The following is a 25,519-nucleotide window of genomic DNA, read 5'->3' as shown; positions in this document are numbered from 1 at the left end:
CTGCTCCTCCTCCTTGCTCGGGCAGGCTTCGGCGTTCGTCGTCCCCGGAGTACTAGCTACTGCCGTTCGATGTTATCGGTGTTTGTTTAGTTTTGTCTGTATTGTTTACACCTGTTCGTCATTATGTTTAATTGTTTCCCTTATATTACCTCTGTCTCTCATCAGGACATTGTGTGTGATTGTTTTTCCCTTCACGGTTGTCATTTTAGTGAGCGGGTTATTTCCTCCCAGCGTGGAGTTATTTCTGTGTCCTTTTGGATCCTTATCGGATTAAAGTACGTGTCCGAGAGTTCTGTGTCCTGCGCCTGACTTCTTTTACCGCATCTCACCGACAGTCGTGACAGATGGATATTTATAGAGCTATGATGAGGACGACAATTGATTACGGGTGCATAGTTTATGGAGCATCGGCGAAGACTTGGCTTCAGAGGCTGGACAGAATCCAGTATAGAGCTTTAAGGATATGTGTTGGTGCATTTAAATCAACATCTGTAAGTGCCTTACTAGTGGAGGCAGGAGAGATGCCTTAGGACATACGCCGCAAAAAAATTGTCATTAGCTTATTGGATTAGACTGAAAGGTTGTGAGGTTGATTAGCCCACTGTTATTGTTCTAGATGAATGTTGGGAAAATACTAATAGACAAGGCAGTGGCTTTGGATGAAACGTTGGAAAGCTTGCTGAGGAGAGTGGTCTGAGGGAGTTGGAGGTTGTCCCTTCTGTGGGGATGGGGGATGTTCCTCCGTGGTTACTACCGGCTCCTATTGTTGATCTAACCTTGGTGAAAAAAAAAAGATTAGCCAGACGTCAGTGATATAGGGAAACTGGTTGACAATTACATTGGTAGATGCTTTTATGCATTCTTTTACCGCATTTCACAGATGGCTCCAAGGATCCAGATAGTGGTCGCACAGGAGGAGGCATTTACTTTCCTGATTTTGATGTGCAGATACAGTATGTAGAAGACTAACAGATTAACTGTCTGTATACTCTGTTGGAATGTTGGTGATAGTAGCTGCCCTCCAATGCAGTGGAGGATGTTCAACCTGTCAGAATTGTATTATACTCAGATTCTGTCTGTATTTAGTAGTTTATCTTCTGGCAAATCTAATAGTGATCTACTAAGTAGTTCTTGAGACAAACCGGTGCGCCTGGCGCCTACTACCATACCCCGTTCAAAGGCACTTCAATCTTTTGTCTTGCCCATTCACCCTCTGAATGGCACACGTACACAATCCATGTCTCAAGGCTTAGAAATCGTTATTTAACCTGTCTCCACCCCTTCATCTACACACGTGACATGAATAAGGGATCATAGCTTTCACCTGGTCAGTCTATGTCATGGAAACAGCAGGTGTTCTTAATGTTTGGTATACTCAGTGTATATAACAATGTAGAGCTAATGCAAATCGTGATTGACCACAAACTCCAGCACAGTAGGTGGCGGCATGCACCTTAAACGTTTGTTTGTGGACCGCCATTAGACCATAGACGAAGAAGTAGTATACGTCATTTGACAGCGCCATCTCCACTGGCAAGCAAATTTCAATGACAACCTGCATATGTAACACATGTTAGTTACAGAATAATAGAGCCAAATAACTATTCATTTAACAATGCAACGAGCCGTTTTTGCACATATTGCATTGCATGACTGGACGCATGTTTTCAGTCCTTTGAGGATACGGCAATGTTGTTTGCAGCACAGAGGTAGGCACTCAATGCTGTTTAGCTAGCTACAATGCTAAAAACAAGTCTGCTCAAGTGTTCATACATGAATGCTGACCTACGAATGTCTTAGCTAGTCATATATAATTTGTCAGTGGTCAGTTTCTGTCTTGTTTGCATCCTCCTAGCAGCTCAAGTGAGTTTTGTAGCTAGAGCTGGTTATTAGCTAGCTAGCTAACTAGCTGGAAATGTTTACCTTTTGTTGACATGGTGCTTTTGTAAGGGGTGGGACACTTCAGTCGTTATAGCTATGTTGTTCTCACTAAAAATAACGGTATGGCAGGTGACATGTTCGACTGCAAAGTAAGCTAGCTACATATTTTGATAAGTTTTTTCGTCCTGTTTAAAGCACTACCAGTACAGCTCAGTTCTCGGGCATACAGTGTGATCCCGCCCCCGCGCGACGAAGCAGAGAAGTCTATGCTGGACAGTATGTTGCGGGTAGACCACGCAGGAGAATACGGTGCCAACCGCATCTACGCCGGCCAGATGGCAGTGTTGGGAAGGTCGCAGACAGGACCGCTTATTCAGGTATTGGTAGTCTGCATGACACTTGCACAGATGTAGTTACTTTTCTTTAATTCTTGCAGTTGACAATAGCCAAACTACTTTCTTTTTTTTTGATGAGTCACTATAGGCTACAATTCCAGTTTCCCCTAAGTTAACTTTTTGACAATAATTAAAGAAAATGGATGTAATCATGCTGTCAGTGCTTGGTGACCCTCAAAAACAATATGTTGACATTCCATCATCCTCAATTATATTCATTTTCACCCTGTTTCAAGGAAATGTGGGATCAAGAGAAGAAGCATCTTGCCAAATTCAATGAGATCCTTGCAGAAAACAGAGTTCGCCCAACATTACTGTTACCCCTCTGGAACGTTGCAGGCTTTTTACTAGGTAAGGAACAAGGCTCCACCCCATACAGTCAACAGTTGTCTCATATGCCTGCCATATAAACAAAAGGGAAGGGATATATATTAGATTCTAAAATAATAGCTAAGATGTAATGAATTAAAACAGATCTGTAGTTTTAAAAGTGCCATTGTAATGTATACTCTGTCTGTGACTTCTGTTGCAATGAGACAATAATCCCCTACAGCAGTATGATACATATGGCTCTCGGGGGACAGACAATATTCTGTTCTGTGTGTCCCCCCAGGGGCGGGCACCGCTCTGCTGGGTAAAGAAGGCGCCATGGCCTGTACTGTGGCCGTGGAGGAGAGCATCTCAGAGCACTACAACAGCCAGATCAGAGCCCTCATGGAGGAGGACCCAGACAGATACGTAGAGCTGTTAAAAGTAAGATAATGAACCATCCCTCATACCGTAGGCCCTGGTGTTTTTCTTGACCAGGAACAACTCTGGGCTCTATCAAGAACAACTCTGGGCCCCACCTAGGGCTCTTATTTGGTTTACACTAGCTTCTATAGCCACAAAGTCAGATTCCACAGCCACAAAGTCAGGTTCCGTAGCCACAAAGTTACAATTGAGGCTTTTTAATTTAAGGTTAGGGTTAGGCATAATGTTAGCAGTGTGGTTAAGGTTGTAAGGTTTAAAATCAGATTTTAAGAAGATAAATTGTAGAAATGGGCGGGGTTTATGACTCTGTGGCTATAGTAGCTAGAGACGACCCTCTTACTTTCCTGGTCAGGAAAAACCCTACTCCTATATTTTACTAATGCATACTGTACATTGTCTTGAGTGTTTGTTGTCTTTGTTTCTGAGAAGTGAATGTGGCCATTTATTTTCCATACAGTTAATAAAGGAATTCCGAGATGATGAGATGGAGCATCATGATACAGGACTGGAGCACGATGCTGAATCTGTAAGCCCTCTTTCCCACTTTGATCTTTAGTTTTACTCTATTTAATCATTTGGTTAAGCTTCTGTTGTTATGACAACAGCTATGGTTGGTGGAGTGTATCTTAGTTGAGCTCAGTTATAATAATAATAATTCATAATAATTTATTAAATTTCTTAGCGCTTTTCATAGCTTTTCTCAAAGCGCTTCAAGAGCAAAAATCAAACAAGCATTATATCATGACAGGTCAATGATGCTGTTATTGTGTTGTTATGTTGATGTTGTTGCATAATAATGTCTCAGTGTTTCTCGGTCTTTTTATGTTGTGGTTTATTGTCCCTAGATCATTATGGGTTTTCCTTTAAATTGTTCCATAAAAACAAGGAATTGATTCCATCTCATTACCTCCCACTCTGGGTCATGGTGGGAAAGATTGCATGCGGCTTGGGAACACTGTGGTATACATTCCTTCACTGTTTACTGTCAAACGTCATATACTTTGAACTATTCTGATATAGGTTTTCTTGTGTTTTTTTTTCTTTTGTTTTAGCTACCCGGATACAAGCTTTTGAAGAGTGCAATACAACTTGGCTGCACAGCCGCAATATACGTATCTCAGCGCGTCTAAAGTAATAATGAATTCAGTTTCTCAAAGATGGTTATCTAAAAAATAGAATGATTTAAGTGATGTAAATTGATATGTACATTGTATTAGTAAAGTGAACCTGGCTACTTTGTACAATGTAGTAGTCGGTGCGTTTTTCCAAAAAAGGACTCCCATAAAAAATATGTGTTTTTTGTCCAATTGTAACCCAGTTGTTGTAATTTACTTCAATGCTATCACTAGCAGCCAAACCATACAGCTAGCAGCTCAATGCTGCTTGACAGTTGAAACCTTTCTGAGTTGACATCCTAGAGCAAGTTGTCAAAGTGATATTGGTGGGAAAGTTGGTGTAATTCTACCCTCTGCTCTGGTCTAAGTGATGGGGATAGTGTGTTATCCTGCTATAGTAAGGTATTGTGGTCATCACTGACAGAGCTGGAACCTACTGTCCTTATCTAGTAGTTTTGTAACATCATTGATACTAAGTAATGTACTACATACTGTAATTACTTATCTGTTAGGTTTAATTGTTTGAATGATTAATCACCTTTCCACTGCTACCCCCCCCTTCCCCCTTTGTTATTCTCCGAAAGTTCAATATCCAACATAGTTCTAACGAGGTCATATCGATATAGGCATTCTCACGCCATCACCATACCCTTCAACAAACTATCCTCTTTCACACATTATGGTTCATCAATCAAGATGAACAATAGCTTGTCAGTCCAGATGAATGGTTAAGCCTCTTACACAGCTGTTCCAGTACATGTCATCACAGTGAAAGAAGGATTGACAACTGATGGGTGCTGGCAGGGGGGTCTAGCTAATCTATGCCGTTCAGCGCTGCAGAGAAAAGTGTTCAGATGGTTCAGTTTACTCCCTAGAGACCCCTGTATTGACTATAGGGATTGAAGTGTCCAGTCTTCGACAGCACTGATCCCACACTGGCTCTGTGCCTTTTGTACGAGGGTGCCTCTGGAAGCCAAGCTACAGCCCACATATGTGTTTTCTGCCCCTGCCGGCCCAGCCACGGCCCATTAACGGCCCACTGAACTGTTTTCTGTCCCTGCCGGGCCAGCCATGGCCCATGAATGGCCCACTGAACTGTTTTCTGCCCCTGCCGGCCCAGCGATGACCCATGAATGGCCCACTGAACTGTTTTCTGCCATGGCCCATGAACAGCCCACTGAACTGTTTTCTGCCCCTGCCGGCCCAGCCACAGTCCATGAATGGCCCGCTGAAGTGTCTTCTGCCCCAATGTCGAGGGACGTGTTTTCATCTTGACATGAGACTACTTTAGATATCTGAAAACATCCGACAAACTTTAATTTGGAAGTGTAATCTCCCTTTAAACTTCACAAGGTATTGTGTGTATGTGTGTGTCTCAGTGTGTGTGTCGTCACCTGTACCCCAGCTGTTTTCTGCCCCTGCCGGCCCAGCCACGGCCCAGGAATGGCCCCACTGAGGAGTCATTTCTCACAGGGGCCAGGCCGCAGGTTCTCAGACAGGGAGTTATTTCCCCCAGCATGAGTTCAGAGGAGTTTTTTTTAGATGGGGTGGGTTTACATATCAGACCTGACCCTAAAGGTTAACGTGCTGTAACTCTGCTCGTTGTGTGCCCTCTGCCTTAAAAATAGGCCCCCCTCATGTAATGCACCGAGCAGGCCGGCTGGCACACACCCCAAGATGGACAAAACTACCCAAACGTATTACGAGTCCTATACCGGGAAACACTTCGTTTAAACTTTACCCATCCACCCAGCGTACTATTAGCAGTCCGCGATGACTTATGATGACATGACGACACAAACCGAGAGGCGCATGTATGTAGGTGAAGTCTTTTTGGGGGGATGATGGGATACACAGACTGACATGGATTGGTTTGCTCTGTGACCTAGTCCCATATCCCCTCCCCTCTTCCTTGGTACTATGTTCTCATGTACGCCAGTGAGTCTCTTTCATTATTCATAAACGCTGACTTACACTACCGGTCAAAAGTTTTAGAACACCTACTCATTCAAGGGTTTTTCTTTATTTTTACTGTTTTCTACATTGTAGAATAATAGTGAAGACATCAAAACTATGAAATAACACATATGGAATCATTTAGTAACCAAAAAAGTGTTATTCAAATAGCTACCCTTTGCCTTGATGACTGCTTCGCACACTCTTGGCATTCTCTAAACCAGCTTCACCTGGAATGCTTTTCTAACAGTCTTGAAGGAGTTCCCACATATGCTGAGCACTTGTTGGCTGCTTTTCCTTCACTCTGCGGTCCGATTCATCCCAAACCATCTCAATTTGGTTGACGTCGGGAGATTGTGGAGGCCAGGTCATCTGATGTAGCACTCCATCACTCTCCTTCTTGGTAAAATAGCCCTTACACAGCCTGGAGGTGTGTTGGGTCATTGTCCTGTTGAAAAACAAATGATAGTCCCACTAAGCGCAAACCAGATGGGATGGCGTATCGCTGCAGAATGCTGTGGTAGCCATGCTGGTTAAGTGTGCCTTGAATTCTAAATAAATCACGGACAGTGTCACCAGCAAAGCACCCCCACACCATAACACCTCCTCCTCCATGCTTTTCCCCTGAGAAATACACATGCGGAGATCTTCCGTTCAACCACACCGTGTCTCACAAAGACACGGCGGTTGGAACCAAAAATCTCAAATTTGGACTCCAGACCAAAGGACACATTTCCACCGGTCTAATGTCCATTGCTCGTGTTTCTTGGCCCAAGCAAGTCTCTTCTTCTTATTGGTGTCCTTTAGTAGTGGTTTCTTTGCAGCAATTCGACCATGAAGGCCTACAGTCTCCTCTGAACAGTTGATGTTGAGATGTGTCTGCATTTATTTGGGCTGCAATTTCTGAGGCTGGTAACTCTAATGAACTTATCCTCTGCAGCAGAGGTAACTCTGGGTCTTCCTTTCCTGTGGCGGTCCTCATGAGAGCCAGTCTCATCATAGCGCTTGATGGTTTTTGCGACTGCACTTGAAGAAACTTTCAAAGTTCTTGAAATGTTCCGTATTGACTGACCTTCATGTCTTAAAGTAATGATGGACTGTCATTTGTCTTTGCTTATTTGAGCTGTTCTTGCCATAATATGGACTTGTTTTTTTAACCAAATAGGGCTATCTTCTGTATACCCCCCCTATCTTGTCACAACATGACTGATTGGCTCAAATGTATTAAGAAGGAAAGAAATTCCACAAATTAACTTTTAAGAAGGCACACCTGTTAATTGAAATGCATTCCAGGTGACTACCTCGTGAAGCTGGTTGAGAGAATTCCAAGAGTGTGCAAAGTTTTCATCAAGGCAAAGGGTGGCTATTTGAAGAATCTCAAATATAAAATATATTTTGATTTGTTTAACACTGTTTTGGTTACTACATGATTCCATATGTGTTATTTCATAGTTTTGATGTCTTCACTATTATTCTACAATGTAGAAAATAGTACAAATAAAAGACAAACCCTTGAATGAGTAGGTGTTCTAAAACGTTTGACTGGTAGTGTATAGGCTACCCATCATCAATCATAAAGTTCCCGCTTTAGCTCTTGTTGCAAAACCGTCTATAAATTTGAATCTGAGGGATGCACAAACAAAGCATCTCTGCGAGCCGTGCATTTGGCAATCGCTGCTAATAGGCTTATATTCTATTGTTGGATATCTGGCAAGCAAATTGCTAATTAGCTACTAATATACACTGAACTAAAATACACTATAAACACAACTTCTTCACCTGCGGGATCGTCTGAGACCAGCCATCCGGACAGCTGATGAAACTGGGTTTGCACAACCAAATAATTTCTGCCCAAGCTGTCAGAAACCGTCTCAGGGAAGCTCATCTGCATGCTCATCGTTCTCACCAGGGTCTTGACCTGACTGCAGTTCGGCGTCGTAACCGACTTCAGTGGGCAAATGCTCACCTTCGATGGTCACTGGCACACTGGAGAAGTGTGCTCTTCATGGATGAATCCTGATTTCAACTGTACCGGGCAGATGGTGGACAGTGTGTATGGCGTAGTGTGGTTGAGCGGTTTGCTGATGTCAACGTTGTGAACAGAGCGCCCCATGGTGGCGGTGGGGTTATGGTATGGACAGGCATAAGCTACGGACAAAGAACACAAATGCATTTTATCAATGGCAATTTGAATGCACAGAGATCCTGAGGCCCATTGTCGTGCCATTCATCCGCCGCCATCACCTCATGTTTCAGCATGATAATGCACGGCCCCATGTTGCAAGGATCTGTACACAATTCCTGGAAGCTGAAAATGTCCCAGTTCTTCCGTGGCCTGCATACTCACCAGACATGTCACCCATTGAGCATGTTTGGGATGCTCTGGATCGACGTGTACGACAGCGTGTTCCAGTTCCCGCCAATATCCAGCAACTTCGCACAACCATTGAAGAGAAGTGGGACAACATTCCACAGGCCACAATCAACAGCCTGATCGACTCTATGCGAAGGAGATGTGTGGCACTGCATGAGGCAAATGGTGGTCACACCAGATACTGACTGGTTTTCTGATCCACGCCCCTACTTTATTTTTTTGAAAGTATGACCAACAGATGCATATCTTTATTCCCAGTCATGTGAAATCCATAGATTAAGGCCTAATGAATTTATTTCAATTGACTGATTTCCTTATCTGAACTGTAACTCAGTAAAATCTTTGAAATTGTTGCATGTTGCGTTTTATATTTTTGTTCATTGTGTGTGTTTATGACTTTGCAGCTTCGCACATGGCTTCATATTTTTGTGCAACAATTAGGAGTTGAATATCATTGGAATAGTGATAATAGTATATTTAGCAGGCCTAGGCTACCTGATGTTGTGGAATAAATCGTTCCAATAAGCGACAATGTGACTGAGTCCTATAGAGAATGCATGTCCTGCTATTATGGTCCCTAACTCTTCCCATGTCTACATACTGTACATTCATGCCAGGCTACTAGTTTCAAAATTAAAGAAGATATTTAGGTTATTATGACATGACATTTTCACCACTTTGTCACAGTATGGTGCATACTATTTATTGAAACAGGATGTTACCACCTATAGATAAGCTGCATGAGACAGTGGGGTCTATCAATAAGATACATGACCCATTTGGGAGGGGGGGACTCTTTGCGACTAAAGTTTGATCGTCACCGATTATTTCTGTTCCAGATTAATAGTGTTGACAGCTTTATAGCCAAGATGCAAGTCTTTAAAAATAGCAACAAGTGCACAACTGCATTTTTGGCACAACATTGGGTGACAAACTTGCTGTTAAATAAAAACATGAGTGATGACTCAGTCATGATGCAGGTGTTAATAACAGTTAACTATAAAACCCAACGTCTAAATTAGCACCCGTTTTCTAAATTAGCAACGATATTCGATCCTCGATAAGCAGTAGGATTTTGTTACGAGTCTACGACTCGAGCAGAAATGTATCTTTTTTTATTATGCTGAGTAATATGCTTGATTGACATTTTACATAATGTTATGAAGCTATTTTTAGGATCCAAACATGGCAATCAGGAGACCTGTGGTTGAATTGTTCGGCTTCTTCACCTAGATTCACCTCAGAAGGAATCTGCTGATATATCGACCGAGAAATCAGCAACAAGAATTTGAAAATAGCAATAAAACTCCCGAATGAGACCGTGAATAATCAAGGCCGTAAATTTTGAGCACGTGGACAATATAAATCCATATAAGTCATAAAAGCTTTCGGATGCAGAGCATATTGTTTCTTGGCCTAGATCTACAGGGTTGTCCATCACCTGCCTTGGGATAGAATCTGACTGACATTGATCATACGGTGCCATTCTCTCAGCAGGATCACAATAGAGCTCAGTTCTGATATCCACACTATCATACTACTAAGAATGGATATTGGAACATAATCGGAGTCTGTTGATATGAAGAAGCCACTCGTTAGGTTAAGACACCGTTAATTTATTTGTGGATCCAAGAGGCTTCCCCATGGACTGTCTTACGCTCCTAAAGTATAGTGGAAGTTGTGAGGCGAATGGCATTTTCCAGCCTGCTATTTACCTTACTAATAAGGAAACATTTTGTTTCTTTGAGATTCTTTGAAACAAAATAACATCTCTAACTCTCCCATAATGCTGTATGTTGATACTTTTTGGCCTTTTACTTTTATGCTGAACAAACCTATCCTTCTGATGTTAACTAAAAGGTAGGACTTCCTATCTGTCTTCTTTGTGTACTTTTTTCTGGTTAATTGTGACTCAGACCGTATTCTGTGGAAAGTCATTGGGTTTGATCTGTTTTAAACATTGCAAAACCAGGTGCAAGTGCTTGGTACTGTAACGGGGGTTTTACTGGCCTAAAAAAATAATTCACGATTATTTTCAAAAGACTGATTGACCTTTAAAATAAAACATATTTAACAGAACTTGTAACAGTTGCATTGATAGATTAAAGCAAGTGCAACTAGCCAATCATATTTTGTTTTGGTTTGTATCACAACCAGTGGCGGCTCCTGAAAAAATTCTCAGGAGGGGCAATTTTTCTGATGATTTAGGTGACCTACACACATTTTAAAAAAGATATGTCCAGCAACAACATGAAGACAGGGGCAGCATATAAGTCAATACCAGAAGCATTTATTGACTGATCTGGGGAGATGGATTCCAGTTTCTGTGACAGATTATAAATAATCTCTGATGCCTTTGTTATATTAGCTTTTGGTTGAATGTACTGTCGTAGTAAATATATAATGTTATAGCTTGGTCTGACTAAAATCTTGTGCATGACCCATTTTGTGTTGGGCGTTTGTTTTCAATCAATGCTGTTCCTATCCTATAACAATGGACAAAAGAGTCCTATCTTGTCAGCCTTGTCAGCAGGTGGCCAAGGACAACACCCACGCCATAGGTCTCTCAGTTCTTCCAACTCACGAGTTCTTGCTCTGAGGACACACACACACACACACACACACACACACACACATCATCACTGATAACACACACACACACACACATCATCACTGTTAAACACACACACACACACACAAAAATCCCCTCTCTTTAGGCTGAACATTTGAAGACAGAGAACCCGACTCAGAGCCAATGCAACAGTGGAGGGGACCTCGCCCAACTCATCAGGACCAATCAGAAGATCAGAACTACTAGATTCAACCTACATCATTTATTGTATAAAATGTCTGCACACAATGTTTTCGGGGCTCTCTTCTCCCTAAGAGTTTGACGAACGAGTCCGTGCACGCGATTCCAGATATCTTTACCTCTGAATAAACTGCCTTTATTATACCATATCCACCCTGTCCAAAGTCTCTACTTGGTCTCAGTTCTCCAGTAAACTTGTGATTATCAACAGTACACAACGGTAACAAACAATTGGGGGAACTCACGGGGCAGATAGTAAGGTCGCAATGACACAGAAAGCAGTTCAATGTCGGGGTACAGAGTCGCTCTCTTACCAGGATCGCGGTCCGCTCTGACCAGGGTGAAGCCGGCCGGCTCCACTTCTCTGTCCGGGACTCTGTCATCCAGCCAAGTCTCCCAGCTGTATTGGGATTCCGCTGCCAGCAGCGTTTTCATTATTTAGTCCGTTCGTAGCGGGTATGTACACGATCAACAAGATCAGTCCAAAACCAACCACTGGAAATCCATGGTTGGCAGAATGTTTGTAAACTAAGTCTACAAATTAAAAACATAAAATAACGCCACACTGCAGGTCGCAACAGAGACGCTGCTAGCCGCTATTGTCTTAGTTACGTTCATGGTTACGTCACGTATGACGAAAGCGCGTAAGTGCAAGCCCACAGACACCCATAGAGAATGTATTGAAAGCTTTGAAATTTGAAAAAAATAGATTTTACATGACAGGCTATGAGAGACTTCTGGGCGATTTTCAACTTGACTGAAATCGCCCCAAAAACGGGCGGGGCCATTTGAAGCACGACTTTAGCCTGATTTGACATTTAGTGGCTGGCAGATCAGACGTGAACACTGATAACTACTGTTGCCGTGATATAATTGATTAGAAAAAAAATCCCTTCCTTTTCCCGTTTGGCAGTGCGTCGCCCATGTCGCCCTATTGAACAGGCCGTCCCTGATCACAACATCAGTCAGCCTAGTGGGAGAGTCCCTCCTTTATTATCAGAGCCCACTAGCGCAGATGCTAGCTGTCACGTTACCATAAATTCAAGCAGAATTCCTACGCTGTGTTTGTATGTTAGAATTCTGTTCTTGTTTGTCACAGCATCCATGCCGGCAACCTTTATGAGAGCTTCTGAGAAGTGAGTGGCCATTAGCTTGAACTAACCCAGTGCAGGGCTCAACACAATGGTGCTGGCCAGTGGCCAATTCTGAATACAAATTTGGTTGTCAAAGTAAAAAAAAACGTTTATCTATACTACCTATTTTAGCTGGACGTGGGAGTGAAAGTAGATGAGCGGGGATAACGTGTTTTTTGAAAGATACATACACTGACTTCTGTTTCCAGTTCATCGTCAGGCTGGTGGGTCCCCTCCCTCCCCCTGTGAAAGCGTGGCTCTGGAAAAGCTGTGTCCACGTGTCCACACAGTGGGAAGCCACAACCCATGATGCAAAGGACTGAAATCACCTCAGCATGAATCCCTGATTTACGGCCGCCCCAACATGAGCAAGACCGCCACCCACCAGCTCCAGAGAAATCCAGCCAAGGTCATGTTCTGTATATGGGTTAAAAGTAGCATATGAAGTGTTTAGCAGGGTCACATAGTCATAGTGGATGGATGCTGGGATCAGTACTAGGGTCAAATCTATTTTGACCCCAACCCTGGCTTAGGGTTCCTTTTATAGTGTGACATCATTGCATATTTGTCAATATATATTTTCTAAGATCAGTTACTAGTGGGCTTACCTTTCACTGTGAGGATTATTAGTGGTGATCATAGACTTTGAACTATTATTATCAATCATCATCAAACAATAGTTGAGAATATGGTTGAAACCAGAAGGTTTACCATTAACATGAATCTACTTCTATAGATTCAGGACATTAACATTAACTCCCAAGACTCCGATAGAGCTCTTATTCATTGGTGGTAGTAATCATTATGTGTGCTTGTCCTCGTCAGCCAGGGCTGTGCAGCTGTGTTGGCAGTTGGCACACTGTGTTGTGGATCAGCTGGAGAGGCTTATGTGAGGGCCAGGGCCCTGCTGCCTGCCTGCCTCTGAGCGTAGCGTGACCCTGCGGGCACATACATCAGCACAGTGACAGGCTGGGTGCTCGGCCGCTCAAGCATGACTCCAAGGCCACGTTGCTGCTCCTCTGTGTCATAAGCCCCAACGACTCTTCAAGCTATTCACCGAAACATGTCCCCAGGCCCCCCTGGCAAGACGGCAATGACATGGGCAATGGGAGGCTGTTCATGGACTTAGCAATACTCAGCTAGTAAGTTTGCAAGTACGATTTATTTGGGTAATGTGGTGTTTTTTGGTATTAGGCGTGCCACAGTGCTCGGTTCTTGACCCAATTAATGAGGGGCTGAGAGGAGGGAACATCAGATGCACCCCTCCATAGCCTCTCGCGGACACACCATACCTACGGGCCGATGTCATGCCACCGTGTCTACGGCCGTTACATCATCTGCTCCTGAAGCCGACCCCGTTCTCACTGCTATCGGTCCCCTCCATCCATCACGCTGACTGGTTGACAGTTTGCAGAAGGTTGCAACGCAAGGCCTCTAAACACCTGGCTCTAGCCGAGAGCGTTGCCCACTCCACCTGCTAGTTGTCTTTAGTGGCCGTTTCACACTTTGCACCAATACCAGTAAAGTCCTTTCTGTCGACTGGGCTGGTTGAAGGGTGAGTCCTGCCAATGCTGTTCCTCATTGCTCTCCGCTGAGCCCGGCTTTCACGCAGCTCGTAAACATGCCACTCTCCTGGCTCATCAGTCACGGGCCCTCTCCCCTCACCGATGCCCTACAACGCTGGTGACAACCCTGATATCAGGGTGATGTGGCAGCAGATTGCCAACTTAAGCTCCTGTGTGGTTTGTATGTCACTGCGGCCTGGATCCACACCCACAGAGCTTCTGTCCTCTTACAAGTTGACTTCAAGCTGCTTTGAATACTGTTCACACATGGTATTCGTTGACCGGTGGACACCCACGTGGCCAGCATATGGTGGGCATTTACTGCCCGTGTGCTTGATTTTGAAGTTGTTACCAGTGGGTCATAACCTTTTCTGTGTTGTGGTGTATGTCATTTCTTTGATGCTCTCTGCCGACAGATATTCTAGCTCGCCATCAGCTCACTGATACAGGTGATGACACACATGCAGACAAAGTGTCCTGGACCACCCGAGCTTTAGCTGTCTATAGCCTGACCTTGAAGATGCATAGGCTACGTGAGAAAAAAACAACACAGGGAGAAAGTATGCATCTTATGTGCTCAGGGGTCAAGCTTCTAACCCTGCTAGTGTTCAGTTCAGCAGGTCTTTACGGCCTCTGCACATTCTGTGTGAGGTTATGCTAAATGTTTTTCTTTACAAGTAAAGTGCAGTAGGTAATGGAGTAGGTAATGGACCTCGGAGATGAGTGTGTGTGTGTCATGTTCTCACTGTGGTTTGGAGAGGCTTGGCCCCTGACCTCTAGCTGGTTCAGAGAGTTGAAACCAACCTGGGGAGCCGAGAACATTGAATGTGCTTTCGCTATTGATCTGAAGCCCGTACGTCCGTAAAAAATGATAATCCGTCGAATCCCATATCAAAGAAAACAAAATAGCAGCAATGCCATCTCAAGCGCTCTGCTCGAGACGTTCTGGCGAAAAGGTGAGAGATTTACAGCACGTTTTGTCTTTAGTTTCTCAGCTATTTGAGGTATCTGTTAAACAGATTGTTGCATTGATTTCTGGGAAGACAGATGGTTGTGTGCATGCTTTCAAGACGACCGAAGGAATGAAGAAATTGTTCAGCTCGGTAGATCAAATTCAGAATAGCAGTGTCATTAGATTTCATTTTATTGTGTTTCGACACATACGTTCTTGCAGACATATTTTCACGTATGTTCCCTCTGGCAGAACTTGAAAGTAAAAAAAGTTGCTTTAGAAGAAGCTTTCTATTGAGAAGTGAGAATGTGAATCAAAGAATGAGATAAAAAATACCTTTAATAGAACATGCCAAAGCAATAAGACTAACTATAAATGTCTGATTTAATACATAACATTGTTTACGAGACACACCAACATTTCTGGATATAATTTCTGTGTTGTAGATACACCTGGATTACTGACTGCTGTAACTGTTGGGTGTATAATGTGCAAACACAGCACAACCCTTAGCCGTTTAGATGAAGGTACCCGGCGCTCAGTTAAAGGGATAGTGAGTGTTTTGTAGGTAGTCGAAATGCTAGTGGTCTAGGCTGCCTAGTGCTGCGAACAGTGCTTTTGTATCAAGTATCCTATGTAACTATCCAATGCCTCTCTCCAAGTCCCCAGCACCAGTCCCAAAATCCCCAGCCCCTATCCCAATCCCTTAACCCCAGCCTCTCTGCTGTCTCTCCCAGTCCCAGGGCCTCATTAAGGGACTTGATTGACACGTCAGGATGGTGTGCATTTCATTGATGAGAATTTTAGAGGCCGGGCTCGTGATCTCCTTCTGTACTGATCAGTACGTCACCCCACAGCTATCCCAGGGGGACGTGAGATCGGTTTCAAATACCCTGCCTCTTCCCTCAGAGGCAAACCTTCTGTCCTGTCCAGGAGCCCCCAGCCCAACCTGGCCCCCATGGGAGCACAGCGAAAGGTAAAGCAGCTCGCAGCCGGTCAACTACCGCCACATTGTGTACAACTTGGACTTACTTCTGTACTGTGCATATGCTGTGATTTGTAATATATGACTTGAGAATATATTGCATAGGATGTAAAGGGGAGTTCGGGATTTTATTGGTAATGCTTTATCTTTTCAACAATTATTTGCCTGGAAACTATATAGGGAGATATTGCAGTCACAGTGGTGCTTCTGTAAACAGATTAGGTAACTACCAAATTATACATAATGTTTATTGCTTTAAAGAATCCCAAAGAAAGAAATTGTTATTATTATTAGTTAACAATAATGTTATAACTTTCCCATATGTTATCTATATGTAAATACAGAGCCAGATAAAATATGGACTGTAAAATAATCACCAACCCTCAATTGTTTTATCTCTCAATTTCGTGACGGTCATCCTTATATTTGTTGTAATAGAGGTTATTTGGGGGTCTTTATCATTCATATGAGTCATTTTCTAACTGTCACTTGTCCTATTCAAGTCACACACAATATAGGCTACCCCAGCAGGTGCAGTAATAACATCAACAATGATTTATACTCTAGACAGTTATATTTCAAGCATTTAGAGTCTTTCAAGCCAGACAATGTTTTGAGATGAATAACCCTTCACGATTTGAAAAAGGTTTTGATGGCAGTGTTATGCACGCAATGATTTTTGGATGGCTTTAGCTAGAGGCTTTGCATTTTAATTCTCTGTCATAAAATGATGAATTTGACTAAAAGTAAAATATATACATAGCAAATTCTATTGCACAGATTGTAAACTTTTAATCAATATATTTATCAAATGTCTATATATTATTAACATTAATAGCCTTCATTTAACACGTTATTGTCTTGTTCTTATAAAGTCTAAATGTTTAATGAAGTGTATTGATTCAGCAGTTTTATGAAAGCAAAGTAAAATACATATACTTAGCTACAGTCCACTTCGCATAACTGCTATTGCTGTCATTTGTTTACCAACACATCTTCTTTCAGTTGGCCAAATTGAAAATGACAAAGGGTAAAGTGCAGCTTGATAAATATTCATTTAGAGCTTCTATCTAATTTATATCATTAAGCTGGAAACCCTTCGCTCAACAAGATAGCCACCACGTGCTTTTGCCACCCAAAGTATCAACCACTCTATACCTTTGTGTGTGTGTCCTCTGGATTTTTCAACATGAGGTCAACATACAGGGGTTATGCCGTCATGTCGGAGTGTGTTTAAGGTTTGTGCTCTACTGACCTGCGGGGTACATAGCACACAAAAGGATTATGCTGCAGATATGCCAGCCATCTAGGTGTTTAAATCAAAGCACAGGCGAACAGAGGGTAGAGGGGAGAGGAGAGGAGGAGAGGAGGGTTTGGGGGAGGTAGAGTTTTTTCTTGTTGTGGGACTTGGTCAGGTGGGTGGATGTGTGGGTGGTTGTGTGGGTGTGAGTCGGTAGTGGGTGGGGGTGCTTGAAATATGTTCCAGAGAGCGTGTGTTATCTTTTCTCCTCGCCACTAACCATCCAACACCCCCAGCGTGTCGTCACATAGAACCTGGCGGCAGCTCAAAGGGAATGCTGGGAAATAGGATCCATATGGTGGTACTATAAAGTGCACCTCCAACCCAGAGCCTTCACCAAAAACTGGCCAAGCCGTCCTCAACACCGGCATCCGTTCACCTACAGCCTCTCGTCTCTCCTCTCCTGTCTCCTCAGTAGTACTGCTGCTCCGTTTTACCCAAGGATCCTTCATCACACGTTACCTTTTTCAGGACTGGATACTGAAAGGGGTATGTTGATTTTTTGTGGAATTTAATGGATTCTGATTGTTATTGATCATTGCTTTAATGATTGGACATCTCTTTTAATTTTTGGAAAGGATGTTTGGTATTTGAAGTCAATTTGTCTAACATATCATTAACCTTCATTCATTTTGCAATGCTGGTGCCCAATTACTCGAAACTAAATTGCATCTCTCGCCTATACCATTGAGTAAGGATGGTGTGTTTCAGTGTCTATAAATTGAGTGTTTAATGTAGCATGCTTTGTGCTCTCCTCATAGGCTGACTATGAAGATCCTGGGCCATGTGGTTTTCCTGCTGCTGATAGGAGGGATTTGTTGCCAGAACAACCGCAATGCCAAACCTAGTGGCAAGTCATCTAAGAAGAACCAGAACCAGGGGGCCGAGGCAGCCCAGTCGGCCCCAGAAGATGAGCCCCATCCTGGGCCAGTGGAGTCGGGCAGGGAGGGTAACTCTGGAGGTCGGGCGGCAGCCCAGCAGTCAGCTTCACAGAACAACAAGGCTTCAGATGATATGAAGCTGCATGTCCTCAAGAACACTCAGGTCACGTGCAACGATGGAACAGTGGCAGGGTAAGATGCTCTGGAACACTTGTTATGGAGGAAATAATGGCTGTTTAGATAAGAAAAAAACTCTAGAGATTGTCTTATGTCCTGAATACAATCTATCAATTTCAGCGAAAATGGATGTGATAACGAATCATATAGTGCTATGAAAATACTGAAATAACTGCTGGCACTAAAAACGATTCAGTTCATGTTTTTGTATTCATCAGTGCTATTACAGCTGTTATTACACTGTAATGTGTTTTGATATTAGATACAGTAGTAATATAATCCACAGCTATCAGCTATATAAGTTGGTGACAGCAAGTGGTAAATGGCTTTTAATACTATCAGAGGACTTTGAATTAGAGTTTGGGGTTGGACTTTGAAGAAATACAATAATTCATTAATTGTCACATACTTTATGGTACTTAGCATAATTTTTTGATAAGGAGTTACAATGATGAGTGATTATGGTTGGAGGATCGGCCAACACATGACCCTATATAGCAGTGTTCTCTAGGTTTCACACATTCACAGCCCTTCAACCATGTTTATTTGTGGTCCACAGGTTTTACCTAAAGGAGTTCAAAGGGAGTAAGCGATGGCTGATATTTCTGGAAGGTGTGTATTTTAAACTCAACTGGTTAATTTGATCTTGAGAGGTCAGCGCATGGCATGTTTGCGTGACGCCCTCATCGGCATCTGGACCAGTGGTCATCTCCTTTCCCTTTTCCCTGTCACTCTGATTGGACGCCTCCTCCGGCATTCGCCCCTCCGTCACTATGGGATATTTATGAGGATTGCGTTGTGACATCACATGTGTATTCTGAGACCTAGAACCGGATGTGTCACATCCCTCTAAGAACAAACATTTCAGCAGGTTGAATTCAGCAGGTTGAAATGTCACAACATACATGTCCTACATCATAGGTACTTTTCTGTTGGATACAGGTCAACAAGTACCAATATGTCCACTTTTTTATATGGCAAGTATCTGATTAGGTCACAAATGCCACAGGTTTGTTAATTCTTTTATTTTCTCAGCAGGTGGTATTGCTCCAAAATACTTGACTTACATTTTATTTACATTTTAGATTTGCATATAAGCATAGCTATGGTTAAGATTATAACTCAACCATTAATGGACCCCAGGTGGGATTTTAGTAAGCAGTTACATAATAGTTACCAAGTTATTTCCCTGCCGTTTCTATTCAACAGTCCATTGCCATACATGTGCATCAGACCCCACAGACACTCCCTCAGTTAGGGAGCCTGGCCAGAGGCTAGCAGATGGAGCTGCAGGTGGATGCCTCAGTTACCCTCCCTCTCCCATTCCTCCCACCCCCCATTCCTCTCAGGCCTCCGAAATGGGCTAACAAGGGGGTCTCCCTTTCTGAGCTTCTGAGACCGGATGTGAGAAGCTAATATTAGTGTCTTATTTTTAGGCGGTTGGTGCTGCTACAACAAAGACTCCTGCGATACCAGGTATAAAAATATCCCACGACTCATGACCTCATCCGACTGGCCCCAAACACGCAAAGGTAGGTAGGGGTCCTCCTGTTTTAGAATGCATCCTCATCATTCATCATACATGTTTTACATGGGCATGCATGTTTGGTCTCATTCCCAATATACATTGTGTCATGGGTTGTTGATTGTCATGTGACATCAGTGTTGTGTCCTACCGTATGTCCATTGAGAGGACACCACTGTCTCTGCTTGACTTTCCATTGGTTGCTTTACAGGAAGTGGGATATTGTCAGCCCAGGCGGAAGAAAACCCTCATTGGTATAACACTAATATTGTGTAAGTATGCTTGTTTACACGCTGGTTGTTGTATGTTACCGGTACATGTTGTCCTATAATATATAATAATAATAATATGCCATTTAGCAGACGCTTTTATCCAAAGCGACTTACAGTCATGCGTGCATACATTTTTGTGTATGGGTGGCCCCGGGGATCGAACCCACTACCTTGGCGTTACAAGCGCCGTGCTCTACCAGTTGAGCTACAGAGCTACAGAGGACCACATACTGTACTGCTATATCTGCAAGTTAGAATATTAGCCAAAGTTGGTAAGGGCCAGAGCTAAAGTTCCCAGGATCTGTGTGATTGAAGAAGCCAACTGCAGGCTGAGTTGATGAATATCAAACATGACATGTTGCTTCACGATGAGGGATGAACCTCTCTTGTAGATCCCATGAATCCTATTACATATGTACATGAATACGTGTGTGTGTGTGTGTGTGTGTGTGTGTGTGTGTGTCTGGCTCTGACCCAGCTGTGTATCTCCTCTTCTGCAGATTCATCCCGTACTGCTCCAGCGACGTGTGGAGTGGCACAGGGCCCACAGCCACCAAGGAGAAGAGAGGCCAGGGAAAAGAGAAGGAGAAAGATGCCAGTAGGTCCTCTCACCACCAGCAGATCCTCATTATTTTCCTCAACACCAAAGCAATTTCAATACGGTGCTTTGTTCTATTGATTGTATATCTATGTTTCCCTCCAGTTGAGTATACCTTCATGGGTTCACTGATCATCCGTGAGGTCGTCAAAGACCTAGTCCCTAAAGGCATCAAACAGGCCAAGGTTGTCATGCTGGCTGGCACGAGGTGAGTCCCATCTCCCCTGCTTTGGGTCTGCTCCCAATCCAGCCCCCTTATCTGTCTCCACTACCCACCTTCACACACACACACACATACACACACACATTGACGGAGTGAGTCTATTTTAGGACATCCTGTAACTGTTGTCTACCATAAAGATGTTTACGAGCCCTGCTGTCCTGTATTGGCCGTAGAGTGTGGGACAATGACATAATGTCTATTAGGGGCCTCTCCCATAAAGGAGGACACAGTTCTGGGGATTCTTCCCAGGTTAGCAACATGGTTGGTGGGACACCCTGAGGGCTAAAACAAGAACACACAGTTAAGTCTGATTGTGACAGCATAGCTAATTCATTATTGTGGTTAGCTGACATGTCGGCCATTTTGGCTCCAATAGGCAGTGTGCCAATGCGGGGAAATGGTCACAGACACAGGCTTTTTACCCAGTTTCTTTGCTCCCCTGCAGTGCTGGAGGGACGGGAGTGCTACTGAACATTGAGAGGGTGTCCAGTCAGCTAGAGCAACTGGGGGCAGAGGCCCAGGTTCGAGGCCTGGTGGATTCAGGCTGGTTTCTGGAGAGTAAACAGCAGAGGGTTCCTGACTGCCCAGACAGTGTCTCCTGCTCACCTGTAGACGCCATCAAGAGAGGACTCAAGTAAAGCACATCTGTCTCTCTACCTTCAGCTTATTCAATTGGACATTAATGTCTCTATGACCTTAAAATGACAGATGCCCTGAACAAAGCATTGCGTCTCATCACACTTGTAGCTTTATTTCCATTGGCTTGAAGTTCACCAATCATTTTAGCATATAACAGTTGCCCTGTCTATGTTCAATGCACACTGGAAGCCATTTTTCTCCAATCGCTGTTTTCTTAGGCTGTGGAACGGGCTGGTCCCAGACAAGTGTCGGCAGCAGTACAAGAGAGGAGAGGAGTGGCAGTGCTTCTTCGGCCACAAACTCTACTCCTCCCTGACCTGTGAGTGTCTTTACTACCTACCATCATCTTGGAAGAATGTTTCTTTTATCTATCCAGCTGAAGGGTCATGAATCAGAATGTTAGTAAACTTTATGTCCATCATGTTACCCATCAAGATCCCAATAAATGTTACGTCCCTCATGTTACTCAATAAAACATTTATAGGTACAAGCAACACCCTAACTCTGATCTCATACTGTGACTTTCCCTCCTGTGTGTGTGTGTGTGTGTGTGTGTGTGTGTGTGTGTGTGTGTGTGTGTGTGTGTGTGTGTGTGTGTGTGTGTGTGTGTGTGTGTGTGTGTGTGTGTGTGTGTCATAGCCCCTCTGTTTGTGGTGCAGTGGCTGTTTGATGAGGAGCAGCTGAGAGTGGAGAATATCTACCTGGGGGGTCAGACCCTGTCAGAACAGCAGTGGACCTACATGCAGAACCTGGGAAAGGATATCAAGAACTCACTCAAAGATGTCACGTAAGTGTCCACCTGAAGCGACGGTAGTGACTGTGGATGTGGTAGAGATTGACATATAGGCCAAGAATTCACAAAACCTAACTTTCAGGATGAAAACATTAAGAACACCCCCCCTCTTGCCCTCAGAACAGCCACAATTCGTCAGGGCATGAACTCTACAAGGTGTCGACAGCGTTCCACAGGGATGCTGGCCCATGTTGACTCCAGTGCGTCCCACAGTTGTGTCAAGTTGGATGGTGGACCATTCTTGATACACACACGAAACTGTTACCCATTCACCCTCTGAATGGCACACATACACAATCCATGTTTCAATTGTCTCAAGGCTTAAAAAATAATTATTTAACCTGTCTCCTCCCCTTCATCTACACTGATTGAAGTGGATTTAACAAGTGACATCAATAACGGATCATAGCTTTCACCTGGATTCACCTGGTCAGTCTATGTCACGGAAAGAGCAGGTGTCCTTAATGTTTTGTACAGTCAGTGTATACTATTGATCAGCTGAAATGGAAGATTTGCAACAATGAAACAACAGCAATATTCTCCACATGTTCCCAACACTATCAAAGATATCACTCTGCTCAGTGCTGACGTTATACTGTGGTGTGTGTTGCAGGGCTGTGTTCGCACCCTCCTGCCTGTCCCACACATTGATCACTAAAAGGTAAGGACATCTGACTCCCTGGGGGCCCTGAAAAGCACATCATCTATCTCCTCTACCCCTCACCCCTACCTTGACCCCTCTCTACCCAGTGAGCTCATGCTACTCTTTTTGTGTAGCTCGTTCATCAAGCCGCATTCTGCGTGTCACTGAATGCCATTTCACACTTTCACTAACCCCCCCAGCACCCCTTACACACACACGTACACACACACACGCACCCACACACGCACCCACCCACCTACACACACACAAACGTGCACAAACAAACGCACCCCTGTAAGCAAGCAAACACATACATACTTAAAAGGGAACACACACACTCATAAAATCACACACACTTAACACACACACCTCTCCAGCTGGACATAGGGTCATTGACAGGGCAGAAGGTGGAGCCTATGCTATGGTAAAGAAGGGTTAGAGGTGGGAGGTGTGATTAGCTCAGGGTTGTTGGGGAGGAGCTGGTTGCCTAATCATACTAGTGTGAGGTAGGTGGATCATATTTTCACAGTTTTGTAATCTAATGCAGGGCTATGATTATGGTGGTTATGGTGGTGGTGTTGGAGGCTGGACACATGGAGGGCACAGCTGGGGAACCAATTGAGACACAGCCTGCCAAGGCAAACTGCTAAGCTTGTGAGAAGATATAGGGCTCAAGTGGCACAACACTCTCTCACATTTACCTACTTCTATCATCTCCCCCCCCCTCCCTCTCTCTCTCTCTCCTGCCCTCTTGCTATCTCCCTCCCCCTCTTTCTCTCTCTATCTCCCCCCTCTTTCTCTCTCTCTCGCTCTCCTGCCCTCTTGCTATCTCCCTCCCCCTCTCTCTCTCGCTCGCTCGCTCTCTCCTGCCCTCTTGCTATCTCCCTCCCCCTCTTTCTCTCTCTCTCTCCCTCCCCCTCTCTCCTTCTCTCCCTCATTCTTTATATTAGTAACTGGATGACGTTTCAAGTCAAAGGCACCTCCCTGCCCCGGGCTCTGCAGTGCTGGGATAAGAGTTTCCAAGAGGCCAACCGTAACAGCAAGACCCCCCTGAAGGGCTGTCCCTTCCACCTGATCGACACCTGCCACTGGCCCCAGTGCAACCCCACCTGCCCAGCCCTGGTGGACCAGGCCACCCAGCAGGAGCTCACGCTGCTCCAGATGTTAGTGGGCATGGGCCTGGACCTCCAGAAACTAGGCCTGGACCTCAGGAGGGACAGTAGCTCTATAACTAGCATGATCAGTAGCGGTGGCTAAGATAAGATGTATAGAAGCCCATTCTCTGGCTTAGTAAAGGGGAATTTATTATGAGTTATGACGTAACCATAAAAGGTACAGAATCTGGTTACTTCTCTTGTGCCGCTCAGCCATTCCATTGTGCTCCACTGTTACCATGCCGTCTTGAACGGTGGGTATGTCACTGGGCTTACAGTATGTCTGTCTGTAACGTTACAGTTTGCCTCCAGGGTCCCTCTCCTGGACAGTTAAAGAGGGGAGGGTAGTGATTCCCTGGGTTGTGTCTCACATTCACATTCAAGGAGAACGAGGAGTGCCGGGTACCTGTAGCTAACCAGTCAGACACCAAACCTGCAACACACTTTCACCCAACTACATGTACTATACAAAACTTCAACAACATTTTGTGAAGTGAAACGTACTGCTTTTGAGGATTTTTGAATAAGCGATTGGCACATTTTATCATCTTGCCAACATAGGACTGGTACAGTATTCAGAGGAAATGTACATTTTACTGTAGATGGTTGACTGGAAAGAGATATTAGATCCATGTCCAAGCTCAAACACAGTCAGAGAATCAAGGACTGTCTTGCAAGGACACTTGCATTGCCAAGACCATTCTCTAACTTTTATTGTATGTGTTCTACACACACACACACACACACACACAGCCTATGGTTTATATTGCCCACATTTCTACTGCTGCTGCTATAACAACGTTGACTTTTTAGATATATATTTGATATGCATGTGAAGTAAGGGATGTTTGATCTTGCAAAAGTGGCCCAAATGGAGAGTAATCGTCATACTTTATAATATTGTATATAATCAAGAGAAGGTCGTGACCATCTCTTCTTTCTTTGAGTTTACCGTGAAGTGTGTTTGAACCTAATGTATCTTCCCATGGACCCTTTTAAGTGATGTTTCCTCTTCAAAAATGCTGTAGTTGATACTACTCAGCTACTGTGTCATGTACTGTAAAATCTACATCATTTACAACATTAAAGATTCATTTAATGTGATTATATCTATTGTATGGTAATTAAAACAGAATTGTTTGATTTGCTACTGTTTTAAATTGTAAGTAATTAAGTATTGAATAATAGAGAAAATAATGAAATTATTTACCATGTAAACAGAACTATAACCTAACATGCATTATATATTGGATGTTTGTTGAATTGAATACAGAACAATAAATACAAGTATGGATTATCCTTGAAAACCTATTCAGAGTGAGATTTGTTACTTTCTCTTTGATTGAACCCCCTGTTAATAAATCATTATTATTTTAAATTCGACCTCAAATTC

The 25,519-nt window shown here is 43.7% G+C and overlaps 2 protein-coding genes across 4 annotated transcripts; both read left to right on the top strand.

The window, feature by feature from the left end:
• The first annotated feature begins 1,498 nt into the window (after nt 1-1,498).
• On the top strand, nt 1,499-4,273 carry coq7 (coenzyme Q7 homolog, ubiquinone (yeast)). The gene is made up of 6 exons (XM_041838917.2): nt 1,499-1,709; nt 2,077-2,258; nt 2,513-2,627; nt 2,890-3,029; nt 3,487-3,555; nt 4,082-4,273. The coding sequence occupies exons 1-6, from the start codon at nt 1,616-1,618 to the stop codon at nt 4,157-4,159; spliced, it is 678 nt and encodes a 225-aa protein (XP_041694851.1). The 5' UTR covers nt 1,499-1,615; the 3' UTR covers nt 4,160-4,273.
• An 8,380-nt stretch (nt 4,274-12,653) lies between these two features.
• On the top strand, nt 12,654-25,433 carry notum2 (notum pectinacetylesterase 2). Of its 3 annotated transcripts, none has more exons than XM_041838916.2 (13): nt 12,654-15,912; nt 17,640-17,710; nt 17,983-18,294; nt 18,839-18,891; nt 19,716-19,811; nt 20,016-20,076; nt 20,577-20,674; nt 20,780-20,882; nt 21,343-21,531; nt 21,755-21,855; nt 22,176-22,323; nt 22,943-22,990; nt 23,923-25,433. In XM_041838916.2, the coding sequence occupies exons 3-13, from the start codon at nt 17,990-17,992 to the stop codon at nt 24,227-24,229; spliced, it is 1,509 nt and encodes a 502-aa protein (XP_041694850.1). In that variant the 5' UTR covers nt 12,654-15,912; nt 17,640-17,710; nt 17,983-17,989; the 3' UTR covers nt 24,230-25,433. The 3 variants fall into 3 exon arrangements, with proteins under 3 accessions (XP_041694850.1, XP_041694849.1, XP_041694848.1); XM_041838915.2 differs by having other exon boundaries at nt 17,637-17,710; XM_041838914.2 differs by having other exon boundaries at nt 17,458-17,710.
• Nucleotides 25,434-25,519: the final 86 nt, after the last annotated feature.

This window comes from Coregonus clupeaformis, chromosome 20 (assembly GCF_020615455.1).
Source record: "Coregonus clupeaformis isolate EN_2021a chromosome 20, ASM2061545v1, whole genome shotgun sequence".
Lineage (NCBI taxonomy): Eukaryota > Metazoa > Chordata > Actinopteri > Salmoniformes > Salmonidae > Coregonus > Coregonus clupeaformis.
The sequence above is the reverse complement of the archived record's forward strand: the minus strand, read 5'-3'. Positions and strand labels throughout refer to the sequence as shown.